Raw genomic sequence first — 14,816 nt, forward strand, 5'->3', positions numbered from 1 at the left:
AACATCAGGTTTTAATAAATTAGCACATTTGGACATATGAACAAGCGAATATATCAAAGCCTTATTTACAACACTATATGAACAACATTATGCTCATAGGTGATTTATATTATTGAGATTGAATTTAATTGAACCCATAATATAAATGTGAAAAACTCAAAAAAATAGTGTAATCATTAAGCTTTTTCATTAACCTTGAGGCGATATTCTGCAGAAACATACTTCTGTAACTTGATCCGCCATAAATTGTCCTGCAAAAAGAACCATTATAACCATCATAAAAACAAGTAGCTTTTCGGTAATTTCTGCCATCCTTCAAAACTATTTGACTAAGAGAACTCTTTTCCTTGGCAACCTTTTATTGTATTCATTTAGGCACAAATTATAAGAAGATTATTCTGAATAGAAATAGATAATACACTTGTTGTAGATTACTAAAATATGATCCCTATTTAAGCATTTACTACAAGTTGTTTTTCTCATAAAGTCTTTTTTCCTTTTTTGTCTTCTTGGTTGACCATTGATGAGAAACTTATTTATTTGGTGCATATTCACTAACTTGCTAATAACTCTCTTGCATGTTATGACAATAATCTATAAGTTAACTATTATTTTGAAATAGTTACTAGTATCTTTAAGGAGTCTACCCACGGTGTTTCGCCAATTACAAATACTAGTTAGTTTAGCTATCACAAGATTATATATTGTAACCAAAAAAAGATTTGGCAAAATATTAACATAAGTAGGGAAGAATTTTAAGATTGATTTTTACCGTTTTTGAATTTTACTTTGATGATATACATGGTTTGGTATACGAATAAATATATATTTTTTGCTCATTATATAATTTTACTTGTTTAAGTTAGAAATTCATAACACTATCAATTTATTATGGTGTTTTCACATAAAAAGTAGTTATTTTTCAACTAATTTCAAATACCGACTATTTATTCAAAACCGTCTGAAAAAACAGCTAGTACGTTTGGGCAAGTTAGACATTTGGCATATTAGTCAAAAATAATTATATTCGCTAGTTAAATATAAAAATATATATACCTATTTTATACATACATACATACATAACACACACACACATGTATATTTGACTATTATGTTTGGGAGCGACTATACAGTGTTGTTTCCTATGATATATTTGGCATGGCATGACAACTAGGTCCAACAATTGGCATAAAAAAACCAACATTTTAGGATTTGGCATATAGTAGCCTGAAGTTACTCTCTCTCTCTCTCTCTTCAAATGGTTCAACCATCACCGTAAAAATAAGCTCCATCAAAATTATTTTTCTTAAAAATAGCAAAAAATATTTAAAATCCTCTATCTCTTCTCTCATAGCAACCACCATCCTAGAAATTAGGTTCCATCTCCTTTAGTAGTATCCGAAAAAACTTCCAAATATTTTTTAATTATTTTTCTAATTTTTTATCTGTATATCCAATTATATATAACACATTAATAATTATATTATTGTATATCACAGTGTATAACATAATAGTAATATGTATATCAAAAAAGTATATTAAAATTTTATTTTCCTTTTGTATGACACATTTCAAATTGAAAACTCAAGTTCAAGACGACTCCATATGTGTATCCCTATTGTATCCCGTGTATATCTCTATGTACATCAGTGATATCTCATGTATATCATGTGTATCTGTGTATATCCATGAAAGTTTGTGTCATATATATGATATACAATGTGATATACACGAGTGTCCGTAAAAAATTATGTTGTATATGCGATATACAAAGTGATATACATATACGTCCTTAAAAACCTGTGTGATATACATGATGTACACGATATATAACGTGCTATAAACATGTCGAAGTTGGATTTTTAGGTCTGATTTTTTACCTGAAACCAGTCTAAATCACTTCTAATCATGCTCAATTTTTGTATATAGCCTCATTTAGGTATTTTCAACCAATTTCAATCACACCCACTCGTTCAATCCAACCAAAAAAAGAAAAAGAAAAACAAAGTTGAAATGTGTTTCTTCTCTCTTAGTTTTTGCTTCTGATTTTCTCTAACGTGAGATCATCCTCCCACTGATTTTTTTTTGTATAATTTGCAAGAATTTTTGCTAAACTATGAGAGCGAAGGAGAACAGATAGAAGAAGAAATACAAGAAGAGAAAGGGGGAGGGAAGCCAAAATAAGTGAGTAGTTTTTTTTTGAAAGAGAATATATAAGAGAGTAGTTTTTTGGGATTTGGTAATGCCAATTGTTTTGGGCTATCTTTGCCAAACCTAATAGATGGCTAAAAAATTACCAATTCCTGTTATGTGTTGTTATAGGATGCCAATTTTTCATATTTATGCTAAAAATTACTATTGGGCAATGAAAATGCAGATAAATGGGCTCATCAGTTAAACAAGCCCATAGTAATATAGTAAGCCCAATCCAATTGTTAGTAATAATTGAATTAGCCCATAGGGTCCCGTTCCGACCACGTCCTAATAATGAATAGCTGACCATTATCTAACGCGCTTTTATAAAACAAATTAAAGAAAAAAAAAAAAAAACCGTAAACCAAACACAACCTGCCCACTCGTCAAAAGCAGACTTCAAACAAATATAAATAAAAAGAAAAAGCCAAAAAAGAAAAAGCAAAAAAGAAGAAGAAAACACCATCACTACACATCACACTTTTCTCACATAAGGGCCTCTGCTTTTTCTTCTTCATCTTTGATGAGCTCTTTGATTTTGACTTAGCTTCACTCTTCTCAGATCAGGTTTATTTTCTATTTTAAACTCTTGATCTATCCATTCTATACCTCAACTTCACTTCCTCCTTTTTTTTTTTTTGGAAAAAAAATTATTTAGGGTTTTTGTTTTATGTATGTATGAATCGAAAGTAGGATTTGATGAATGATGTTTTGTCTATATTTTGAAGTGATTATGCATCTAAGTTGTAACAAAGTGGCTTCAATTTTTGAGTGAAGTTGAAGTTATGATGTTCGATCTAGCTGAAAGTTAAGCTTTTTCATCTGAATCGAACTCTATGTCTGCTGCTCTGTAGATCCAGTTGACCCAATTTGGCTGGTTAATTTATTTAATTTTTTCGGAAAAAGTTTTAAGCTAATAGCTTTGGAACGATCAATTTCCTCTTTCATTTTCTGGGTCATAAACAATAATTGAATTTTTTATTGTACTATGAGTTCTTATCTTGCTTCATTTTACGTATCAATTTCCTGGGTACTATCAATTTTTTTTAAAAAAAATTTGAAGTAACTAAATTTTTGGTCATAAAAAAAATAATTCAACCTTTTGCTTTACTATGAGTTTTTACTTGCTTCATTTTACCTTCTAGTTCCTTTGTCCCAAAACGGTGATTAGGAGTACGAGGGTCAAATCATTCAATCCTTGGTAAAAGTTTGAACAACAATTCTTTAAATCATGAAGTCGTGATTTTTTTTAAAGAAATGTTTGAAATTATTATAGTCTGATTATGCGACCTCAAATAGGAAGTGTATTATATGTAAAATGGGTCCCCTAAGAGGAGTACTTCTTTTAAAGGTTAATTGGGATTATGCTAGTTGGTTTTGGTGGCAATCGTAGAGCTTTGTCTATTGTAGTGAGGAAAAGGAGAGGAAACGGTCTTTATGGTTTTAGCTGTTGAAGAGGGCAAGTAAGCAGAAGTTTAATTGTGTTTATCGTTCTTGGTTAGTTTTGCTTTAGTCTTGAGTAGTTTCCTTTGTTTTTACTTTTAATTTCATTTCCATGTTTTGAGCTCTTTTCGTTCAAAAATGGAAAATGAAAAGGGGGTGGAGGAGCAGAGGATTGAAAAAAAAACATTATTGTGCTGGTAATTGAGTTCCTTTGTGTTGGCATTTACTTGCTTATTTTTGAACTTGAAAATTATGATTACTCAAATTTCATCCTACTTTACTGCGGTTTGAAACCTCAAAATATGATTCTCAACGAACAAGGTTTATGCTTTTGTGCATGTCGAATTTATATGAAAATGTTCTATACTTTGTATTTGTAAGGTTTATACTATCCACAGATTCCATCTCTTCTTGACAGCTTAAGTGTGCTTAGAGCTGCTTTAATCAATTAAATTTATTTCCATTATCGCTCAGTTCATTTTACCAGCATGTTATGGTTGATGAAAAGCAAGATGGAGTAGAACTTACAGACTGAAAGTTATAGATTACGTAGAATGAAAGCACATTCCTTTCTTCTTTTAATTTCTGCTTAAATTGTGCTATTGTGTTGTACTGTCTCTTGATACAAGACCAATTTGCTGTGCTTATATAAGGCCCTTGCTTGATGACCTATTCTACTGTTTGATTTTCAGATTCTGACCTTAGTTGTTTAACTTGTAATATTCTATGATTGTGTATGCAGGATAGCCTGACTTGCCGTGTTAGCTGTCCTGATATTCTTGTAGTTGTAGCTTTGGAGTCGACCATGTGATGAAGATTGTACCCAGGCCTTCTTAATATGTAAGTTCTATGTCTTAGAATTGTTGTTTCATTTTTATTTAAAAAAGGAATTTGTGTTTCCTTTTCTATATGTAGTTAATCGACGTTTTATCAAATGATGTTGTAAAGAAAGGTACAAATGGGCTTGCTCTGGCTTCTTTGAACAATTTGCAGTCACAATCTGAAGCTAGAACTATCTTTTAGAGGAACTAGTTTCTTGCATTTTAATGACTTGCGACTTGGCTTTGACAAACCATGCGCATAATTTTTTCTCTTATATTTTTGAAGAAGCAACTGCTCCTTGAATGGTGAGGTTACTAAAATAGTTCTGCTAAGAATCATTTACAAGTGATCAGCACTTGCATATGAGTTTGTGCCTATATTTGTGAGGCTTGGTGTACTGCTTTTACTTCCCTTTGCTCACTGCTCTCATGCATAAGAACTCTACCCAAAGCTTACGTAACTTCCTTTTACAAAAAAATAAGGAGTGCCTCCATTAGAAATATTCTGGAGAAATGTGGAAGTGCTTAGAGCTTGTCTCGTTATAGATGATGTAAGAACTACAAATGTGGTAGGAATTTCTATTCTACCAGAAAAACTGTATGCATTAGACGTAGCATAAGTGATAAGTAAAACTTGGATAAGTTTGTTTTGTATTTATAAAACTTGTCTTCTCTGTTTCCATTCTCATAGGTTTATAAGACAGATCAAGACTATAATCGAATAAGAAAATGTAACTATGCCTTCTGGTTGCTATGTCATTTTTGTTCTGCGAAGAGGCTTCACATTGATTTCATCATCAGGCTCTTTAGAATGCTTAGTCTGATTATCCTTCGTCTTCCTTCAAATTGCAGACCTGCTTATTCTAAACATTGCCAGATTCAACTCTTTTTTCTACAAACATGTCTGTGTTACCGAAAAGTGATTCTATCCAAATTAGAGAGGTATGGAGCGATAATCTTGAGGAGGAATTTGCTTTGATCCGTGAAATTGTGGATGCCTATCCTTACATTGCCATGGACACCGAGTTCCCTGGGGTGGTGCTTCGCCCTGTTGGCAATTTCAAGCATATCAATGAGTATAACTATCAGACCTTGAAGGATAATGTTGATATGTTGAAGTTGATTCAGTTGGGTCTTACATTTTCCGATGAAAATGGAAACTTACCTACTTGTGGAAGCGAGCGCTATTGCATTTGGCAATTCAACTTCCGTGAATTTGACACAAGTGCAGATATTTTTGCAAATGATTCAATTGAATTGCTGATGCAATCTGGGATTGATTTCAAGAAGAACAATGAAATGGGAATTGATGCAAAACGGTTTGGTGAGCTCTTGATGTCATCTGGAATCGTTTTGAATGACGGGGTCCATTGGGTGACATTTCACAGTGGGTATGATTTTGGATACTTGCTCAAGCTATTAACATGTAGGACTTTGCCGGAAACACAAGCAGGGTTCTTTGATTTGCTAAACGTGTACTTTCCACTGGTTTATGACATCAAACACCTGATGAAGTTCTGTAATAGCCTTCACGGTGGCTTGAACAAGCTGGCGGAACTGTTGGAACTCGAGAGAATTGGTATTTGTCATCAGGCAGGTTCAGATAGCTTACTAACCTCGTGTGCCTTCAAGAAGTTAAAAGATAACTTCTTTAATGGCGCTACTGAGAAGTATGCAGGTGTCCTGTATGGTCTCGGTGTCGAGTATGGATCTGATAATAAATAGATTGACTGTGTGTACTTACTGGAAAATAAAATAGAGAAGGGGGTTCAGTGTATGTCGAGCTGGGTAGGTTATGTATCATGTGTCTGTAAGAAATTAATTGTGATAAAGTATTTGTAAGACAGTTTGGACTTTCACTGAGGGTACACTCAGTTTCTAATCATTGTTTATTCAGCTTTGAGCTTTTAAGCTATACAAAGGTTTCTGTTTCGTTCTTTGGCCATTTCCAAAATTGTGTTGCAGCTTTCTCATGTAATATTCAGAAACTTGGGGATCCTTATTGACTTGCTTCATACTTTTTCATACCAAGGGAAGCTGACGCCTTGTTGGGGAACTGGGTGCGCGTATGGAGTCTCAAGCATTAAAATTGGCAATTTGCTTAAAAATGAATTACCTTAAACTTGAATAATCTTAAAAGGAAGTCCTCATGATGCGTCGAGATATTGAGTTGCTACATGTTCACTAGCTAAATAAAATCTTTATTTATTTATTTATCATTACCCGTGCATAATGCTAGAGAACTTTTTCAAGTCCAGTTCATGTCTCTTCCTAAATGACAGGATATGGCTTCAGTTCCAGTTTAGTTTATCAGGGGCAATTTTTTTTTTTTTGTAACGGTAATATTCGGGTCAACTTGTGTGCATCTTAATTATTCCACTGAGTATCCGTGCCATCTCCCGCCAGCATGTGTATCGAGTAACTCCATCCATTAACACATATATTCACATGTATCGAGTAACTCTATCCCTCAACACATGTATCTAGTGTTTTTCGTTTTTGCTAGATCCACTTTCGTATTACACATTCATTCGTCTTTTTCGACATACCTGGGCGTTTCTGGCCTGCCCAACGTTCATCGGAGCAGGAAAAAAAAATAACTACGTAGAAATTGAAGGATACTCCCTCCAGCTTTTTCACAAATAGGAGAAGGTTTTCGACATCAAATATATAAGGTTTATTTCCAAAGTCGATCATGAAGTTGTATGTATGAGTTGACGTTGCTATATTACATAAATTACAAGGATAGGATGATAATTGTAATTGTACAACTCAAAAGTAGGAAATACCAGGAGTAACTCTCTGAACAAAATTTCCTGGAATTTTCTGACCAATAATTACTCAAAACTGTATCTACGAGAAGCCTGACAAGAGCCAATAATCCAAAAAATGAACATATAAGAAAAATAACAATTCCTTTATTCTCCATGTGTACCTGATTCCTCTGAACCTTTTCCACCTCCTTCCTGCATTTTGATGCAAATGTTAGAATAGCAACACAATGCAGAAATAATGAGGACCCCTACACATGGAGCAAAAGTAATACAAATTTGCTTTATTTATGAATCATTATTATGAAAAATTGGCCAGCTGTTTAAAATATTTACTTCTAGCTATCTAAAATTCGGTGTTAAACATGAAACCCAGGGGAAAATATACTGTTTCATTCGGCAAAATAAGGAAAGTAATGCAAACAAATTCACACGCCCTGCCCCTTGCGCCATTACATCTGGGGACAAGAAGGAAAAACAAATAAACATCAACGTTACTATGCTAAAATTGTAACAATACATTATTGATGCTTCCTCGCAACATTAGTGCTGGCTACATATGGATTAGTTCATTTCAAATCCTCTAGTTAATGCATGAACTAATATTTCCGTGTTCAAATACATAATGTCCAGATCAATTCAATGTAGATGGGAGCTTAGGTACCTTATAGTACAATGCTTCCTTTTCATACTCTTCTTCTTTTGGTGAGATATAGGTATCAAGTCGTGGGGAAAGTTTTTTTTGGAAACTACAGTTACTGGACATATAACATGATTTCTGCATTAACTTTTTGTCGTTTAAATGGTTTCCTACTTCATACCTACAGCGCATAGCTCTACTTCACAAAAATGAACTCCACTATTCTTTGCTTCCCCATTATAAGAGAGGGATGATCATATCACTTTGTTCTGCCTACTATCCTACAAATTCAAACTAAAACATTTCCAGAAAGATGACAAAGGACGTCCTACTTTAAAGGCAGAGAGAGAACAGGATCAGGTCAAATAGAGACCTTACAACATGACATTTATAACACACGGATTACATTATCAGGAGAAAAATATACCTGAGAATATCATTTCCCCTGATAATAACTTCCAGCTGCGTGGAAACAAGGGATTTCCATGATACTAGGTCCGCAACTTCTTTACCCTGAAAAAAGCATTATGATTGAATGTCTTGATCTGTAACATTGGCGTAAAATTATAAAAAGCTTATGCCATAGACAAGAATCTAGAGAAAAAAGAGAGCAAAGCTAAGAGGAAGAACTTCACATACTAAGGAATCCTTGCTTTCAGATAAACCCCTTATTTCTGATCTGATATTTTGAAGAAGAGCATCTTTTTCTCCCATTTCAGAATCGAAGTCTTTGAAAATTTTGCCATATCTAGAATTTAACTCTTCCAGATATCGTTCCAAAACTGACAAATTGATATCCAGAGACCGTACTTTTTTCATCAGTATCTTCAGACTGTCGCCGGGCATCCTATTTACCTGTTGATGACGAACTTCTTCCACTTGGTCAGGCACATCAGTTGTCATTACACCCCTTTTAACATCAGACTTTCCAACAGCTATATCCTTTTCCATTTCATCATCAATATCTTGAACGAATTCACCTTGATTAGAAACATGTTGAGTGGGCAGAGATTTCTCGTTACTACTAGTTCGTTTGGGTACAAACAACTTATCTTGATCAGAGATAAAATCCTCAAGCATCTTTTCAACAGCATCAACTCCGTACACCTCCAAAATGCTCAGTGTACAGTAGAACTCTGAACCATAATGGCTCAGAAGATTCAATTTAAGATATCTTACCCATTTTGGCTCTGGAAGAAGAAACCTTTGAGCATGCCTTACATTTGCAGCGGTAAAATTTCCAACTTTGATCCATGTGTCTGTTGGATAAATGGGACTGCCAAGGAGCTCAAAACCTTTTAGATTAGACGAGTGATGTTCAAAATTTGCAACCTCAACTGTATCCACGAGGGTTTCTTCCGACAGTTCAATGATGACAAACTTCTCCTCAGCTGAGCAAGGATTACGAAGGTACTTGTCCTTATCTCTGCTCAAGATGTTGGAAGCACCTTTTGCTTCCTTGTTGTAAGCCAGGACTTTCGCTCCTTTTGAAGCAGAAGCATAATTATACTCTGATCCTCCAGGCTCTAACCTATGTATAATCCCTCCGGCCTGGCCACTTTTTCCCTGATTTTTTGCGTTAAATGCCTTGTTTTTGAATTCATCAAGACCTGGAGGCACGGCACGAGCAAATCTGTCCGACTTTGAAGCATCCTTTTCTGAACTTGGAGTAGACTCTGGTTTTCCCTCACTAGCCTGCTGTTGATTCGCAGGAACAGGGTTGCTGTTTTGCACAACATCTGGTGTTTCTCCGTTGATAACTTGATTTTTCCCTGCCTCTGTACATAAAATCTTTGCTGAGTCTTCAGAACTGATTTCCTGTGATGAAGTTTCAGTCTCGGGCAAAGCAGCACAAGTGCCGCTACCATATTGAGGTTTATCTTCATCCCATGATCCTACAGGTACTGGAAAATCTCCAGCTCCATCTAAATCAAACAAATATAACATGTTAAAGGCAAACGATAATAGCTACTACTCCCTCTGTTCCAGTTTATGTGAACCTATTTCCTTTTTGGTCTGTTCCAAAAAGAATGACCCCTTTCTAAATTTGGTAACAATTTAGCTTAAACTTACAACTCTATCCTTAGTTAGAAGCTTTTATAACCACACAAATACTCTGGGCCTATTTTTGGCTTGTTTAGGACCACAAATTTCAAAAGTCTTCATTTTTGCTTAAACTCCGTGCCCAGTCAAACAGGTTCACATAAATTGGAACGGAGGGAGTATTACTTTCGAGAAATAGTAATGTCATGTAATGAAAAACAAATTTCGACTTCTAAACTAACTAAACAAAGATGCTAATAAATTAGTCGATTATGCACATATTTGCACAATTTGTATGCATCTTAATCACCCCTTTCCAACAAAGTGGAACCTACAGACCTAATATCAAACTTAAAGCAGTTGATGGAACTAACCTTCATTAACATCACCATGACCGATCCACAAGTTCAAAAGGAAAACAAGTGCCCACAGAACAGCAACCACAGAAAGAGAAACTTTATAAACACGAGTCCTCCCGCAAGTTGTCTTCTCCAAAGCTCTTCTTCTTTGCAGAAGAGCCCTACGTGATCTCTGCATTGCACATCAATCTGATCTGCTGTGACTCAATGATTAATAATTGCAAGACGAGCTAGTAAAAAAAGGCCTACACCAGAAAAAATAAGACTTTTATACTTATCATCTTTCAAAATGCTTAATTCAGTCATAAGAGAAAATCATAACGATCTCGAGGTAACTCAATGATACATAATTTGACACAGATTAGGTGCCAAAAATTTGGGCAAAGATTAGCATTGCAAATTGATCATACCAATAAACTAGTCCAGTCATGTGCTCATAAATTATCGATTTCTAAGAAGTCAAGCATATAGAGTGCATAGCAATTAACAAGTGGAAAAATAAAGCAAGAACATGACTCAACACTAACCAAATAAAGCATTTGATGGTCCTTTACTCTTCATCAATCTCACCACAGCTGTATACTAATAACACAAAAAAAAAAAAAAAATGAAAAGCTTTGCTTCAGGTTAAAGCATTTACATACAGATACGAAATATTGGAACTAAAGCCAATTCTAAATATATACAAGACGAATAAGAATAGGGAATTTACTACTCATCTGATATTCCAAATAACACCAAAACTTACCCAAAAAATGGAAATTTCCCCTTAACAGAAAAACACGTATTTGAAGAAGAAAATTAAGGAAAGATCCAAATTTGCTCAGTGACTAGATCATCAGACGGAAATCCCAGAATAATTATAAAAAAATAGATCAAAGAAATTACCAGATAGGAAAGGCTCAAATTGTTGAACAGTATATTCAAATTAAACTATGAAAATGACACATAATTCAGTTGAAAGAAAACAAGAAAGCAAGATAAATAAGGCAACAACTAAACAAGATCACCTGATATCAACTGAAGGATCTTCAAAATCCAAGAAAAATAGATCCTCAAAATCGCTGAATTCCAATCAGAAAGACCAAACGGATCTTTTTTTTTTCTGGTTTTGTCTTTGCCGTTTCAACTCTTCTTTATATATATTCAGTCTCAGATAATTCCAATCTAACGGCTTTCTCTTACAATCTACTATTCCTCTTTTTGAAAAAGTCTCTCCTCTCTCTCTCTCTGTCAAGACTAGGAATTTGAAGAAGAAAAGATGATTTCTTTTATACTATCAAAACTATTGATAAATTTTCTTTTACCATCACAGTGAATAAAAATATAGTATATTTACATATCCACCCTGAATTTTCTGGGTTCTTTTACTACTGTACATATACATAGAGGTGAGATTGAAGATGGGAACGATTGTAATTGTAAATGAAAAGGAGTGAGTGGAGAAAGTTTAGGGTAACAGGAGTGTGTAAATTTTGAGAATGACAGTCCAATAATTGAAGATTTAAAAGAGAGAGTGACGTGTAAATGCCAGCGGGGACCGTAAAAGAAGGGCCAGTTGTAGATCTGATGAGCTGGAATCAGCCAGGAAAAGCGTAATCGGCGCACAAACCGAGTTTTCCATTCAGAGTACACTACGTGGGACGTGGCCTACCCTTTTCTGTTGTCTGCCGACTGCCAGTGCCACTGCTCACTTTGCGTAAATTACCAGATACGAGTATTAATTTATTCATTTTTATATATGTTAGTTTTTGTGACTGGACATATAAATTTAAGAAATAGTATTATTTTTTTGATATTTAAGTTAAATATAAAGGAGCGATAGTGAGAATTTTATATGTTTTTTTTATTTTCCATCTCCCAATAGAAGAATGAATTTTTAATTCAAGTGCGAGCGAAAAGAATATTCTGTCGTTATGGAGTCGTTTGGTAGGAGGTATTAAAAAAAATAATGCAAGCATTAGTCTGTACATTACTAATACCTTTTTTGATACATTTTTTCAACATATGTATAATTAATACTTGTATTAGTTATAAGTCATACTTAGCATTATCCTATGTATAAGTAACAGGGCTGGCTACAGGGTCAAGCGTCTAAAGCAAATGCTTGAGGCCCCCAAATTTGGGTTCCAGTATACTTATGTTGGAACTCCAGTATAATATACTGAAGTATTTTTAAGATTTTGAACAGTCTTTTCGTTCAGATTTATCTTTACATGAAAAGTGACAAATTTCGATTACTTTTGAAACTGTAACTGTTTTGAATTGCCACTTGTAAATTTGGCTATTTTTAAATTTCTCCCTAGTTTCACCTTGAAAATTAGATATTTTTTTTTTATAAAAGGAAAGAATAGATGTGTAACTAATTGAAGTGAGCGTAATTTTTTTTTTAAATGTGAATTTATTTCAAACCTTTTTTTGTATGAACAAAAAATCTAACAAGTGAAATTATTGTATTCCACTTTTTACCCTTTTTTCATCAGAAAATATGTAGTACTAAATCATATTTTTTTGTTATAAATAGGATTCTATTTAAGGTGATTGTCTATATTTAGAGAGATTCTACGGTTTATTACTTGGTGCCTAAGTCACTCTTTCCCTATAAAGAGGGTTCTATTCCATTGTAATTCATCCCAAATCAATAAAAATTCTCTCTCCTCACTTTTCCCTGCAATACTTTTCTTTTTCTTTTATTATTTCATAACACGTTATCAGCACGAGTCTCTAACCACTTGAGTAAAAGCTTTGGGATTGAGCATAATGATTGTCAATTGTTTCAGGAACTTCTTTCATGATTAAATTATGGATTTAAGGTATGTATTTTACCGTATTTTTCTCTTTTATTCTATAATTTAATTTTAAATACAAGCAAATACAATAAATTTTGATTATAACTCTAATGGAGTTAGTAAGAAATTACAACCACTCGAAGTGGTAAAGTTTCTATGTTATGCCATGATCAAATTTATGTATGATTGTGAGCACAAGAAGTGGAAGTATGTCCCATTGAATTTGCTTTATTCTCATTCCCTTAAGAGAATGTGATAGCAGTATATGATAAAGTCTGAAAGAAGACAAAATTATTACCGTGAAGGTATCAATGGATGTGGACGTGGCAATAGACGAAATTATAATCGTCATCATTGTGATAATGAGAATAATAAGGATTCTCAAAATAATCCTTCACTTTGTGAAAGTAATATTTGTCATCGATTTGACATAAGATTTTATAAAGCACATGTAGATGATTATGGTCCATTCATGATGTGAATGTGACAACATCTGATTTAAGAATACATATTCATTTTTGGAAGAATATGAGCGTGCTAGTGGTATATCCCACACTCACCTCTAGAAGGAGGTTTGAGAGGAAATAAGAAAATAATGTCATTATTATGGCATAAATGGTCATTGGTCACGTACTTATTGTATGCCAAAATAGTTTGGCATTGTGATTACTAAAAGACAACGGTAATGCAAGAAACAGAACTTGCATATAATTTTGACCATGACCATAACTGTAATGGTATAACTTTCTCTTTAAAAGAGATATACACCATATGGATGTTGATAAATATGTGGTACTACAAAATTAATTGAGAACTCTACAAGAGCCAATTATACTATTTTGGAGAAACACAATTGATTACCAATAAGGTATTGTGTTGTAGTAAGTCTCAAAGAAACTTATTCAGTTTCCATAGTATACACGAAAGCGGTTGATTATATTGAGACTATAAATAAAGGAAAGATTTAATATCTTTTATTACTACAACTTGTAGCTGGGTAATATGTATGTGAAACGCTGCCCGCTTTATTCTCCAGTTTGTACAACACAAATAAAAGAATACCACAATAAAGTGGATATTTATTGATATAAAAATCCATATCAAAATAAACTTGGAGTTTATTGATAATTGCACACGTCATGGCGTAAATCTAAAGTTTATCAATATTGACAATTTATTCAGTTGGCATAATTGGTTTACCCATATCAATTTAAGTATGATGTGCAAAAATAATAGAGAATTCACATGGGTAAATATTAAAAGAACTAGAAAGTTCTTTATGAATTCTCTTATATTGCTTGTTCTCATTAATTAATAGATCAACTAAAATTCGGATTGAATCCCATGAATGCTGGAAATATCAAAGGTGAATATGGGCCCATTCACCTGCCATGTATACCACATAAGATGCATCTATGAGATGATTACATGTGCGATTATTATTAATGTCACGACCCAATTCCCATACCCGGTCGTGATGGCGCCTCTCATGAAGACAAGGCCAGCCAACTAACCCAAATCCTTTCACTAACAATTATTAAACATAAATGAATAGAAGATACAACTTAATGGCATTAGAAACTGTTAATTACTACCCGACCGGGGTGTCACAAGTCACGAGCATCTAAGGAAACCTTAACACAACTACAGGCCAATAAATGTATACAAGTAAAATTTCTGGAAAACAAAAGACAACATCCGGTGCTGCGAACGCTGGCGGTCACCTTACTCAGCTACAATAACAATACCTCCAATCC

The 14,816-nt window shown here is 33.8% G+C and overlaps 2 protein-coding genes across 4 annotated transcripts; one reads left to right on the forward strand and one right to left on the reverse strand.

Annotated features, from left to right (window-relative positions):
• Positions 1–2,589: 2,589 nt before the first annotated feature.
• Positions 2,590–6,396, forward strand: LOC109220664 (probable CCR4-associated factor 1 homolog 7). 2 transcript variants are annotated; one of them, XM_019385121.1, is made up of 3 exons: positions 2,590–2,760; positions 4,379–4,476; positions 5,310–6,396. In XM_019385121.1, exon 3 carries the CDS (start codon positions 5,358–5,360, stop codon positions 6,180–6,182), a length of 825 nt encoding a protein of 274 aa, XP_019240666.1. In that variant the 5' UTR covers positions 2,590–2,760; positions 4,379–4,476; positions 5,310–5,357; the 3' UTR covers positions 6,183–6,396. The 2 variants fall into 2 exon arrangements, with proteins under 2 accessions (XP_019240666.1, XP_019240667.1); XM_019385122.1 differs by lacking the exon at positions 2,590–2,760 and adding an exon at positions 3,273–3,690.
• Positions 6,397–7,100: 704 nt separating this feature from the next.
• Positions 7,101–11,714, reverse strand: LOC109220662 (SUN domain-containing ossification factor-like). Of its 2 annotated transcripts, XM_019385120.1 has the most exons (6): positions 11,281–11,714; positions 10,798–10,852; positions 10,286–10,515; positions 8,508–9,793; positions 8,296–8,381; positions 7,101–7,423 (listed from the first exon to the last, which is right to left on the reverse strand). In XM_019385120.1, the coding sequence occupies exons 3-6, from the start codon at positions 10,446–10,448 to the stop codon at positions 7,195–7,197; spliced, it is 1,764 nt and encodes a 587-aa protein (XP_019240665.1). In that variant the 5' UTR covers positions 10,449–10,515; positions 10,798–10,852; positions 11,281–11,714; the 3' UTR covers positions 7,101–7,194. The 2 variants fall into 2 exon arrangements, with proteins under 2 accessions (XP_019240665.1, XP_019240664.1); XM_019385119.1 differs by lacking the exon at positions 10,798–10,852.
• Between the last annotated feature and the right edge of the window lie 3,102 nt (positions 11,715–14,816).

Source organism: Nicotiana attenuata, unplaced genomic scaffold, assembly GCF_001879085.1.
Source record: "Nicotiana attenuata strain UT unplaced genomic scaffold, NIATTr2, whole genome shotgun sequence".
NCBI lineage: Eukaryota > Viridiplantae > Streptophyta > Magnoliopsida > Solanales > Solanaceae > Nicotiana > Nicotiana attenuata.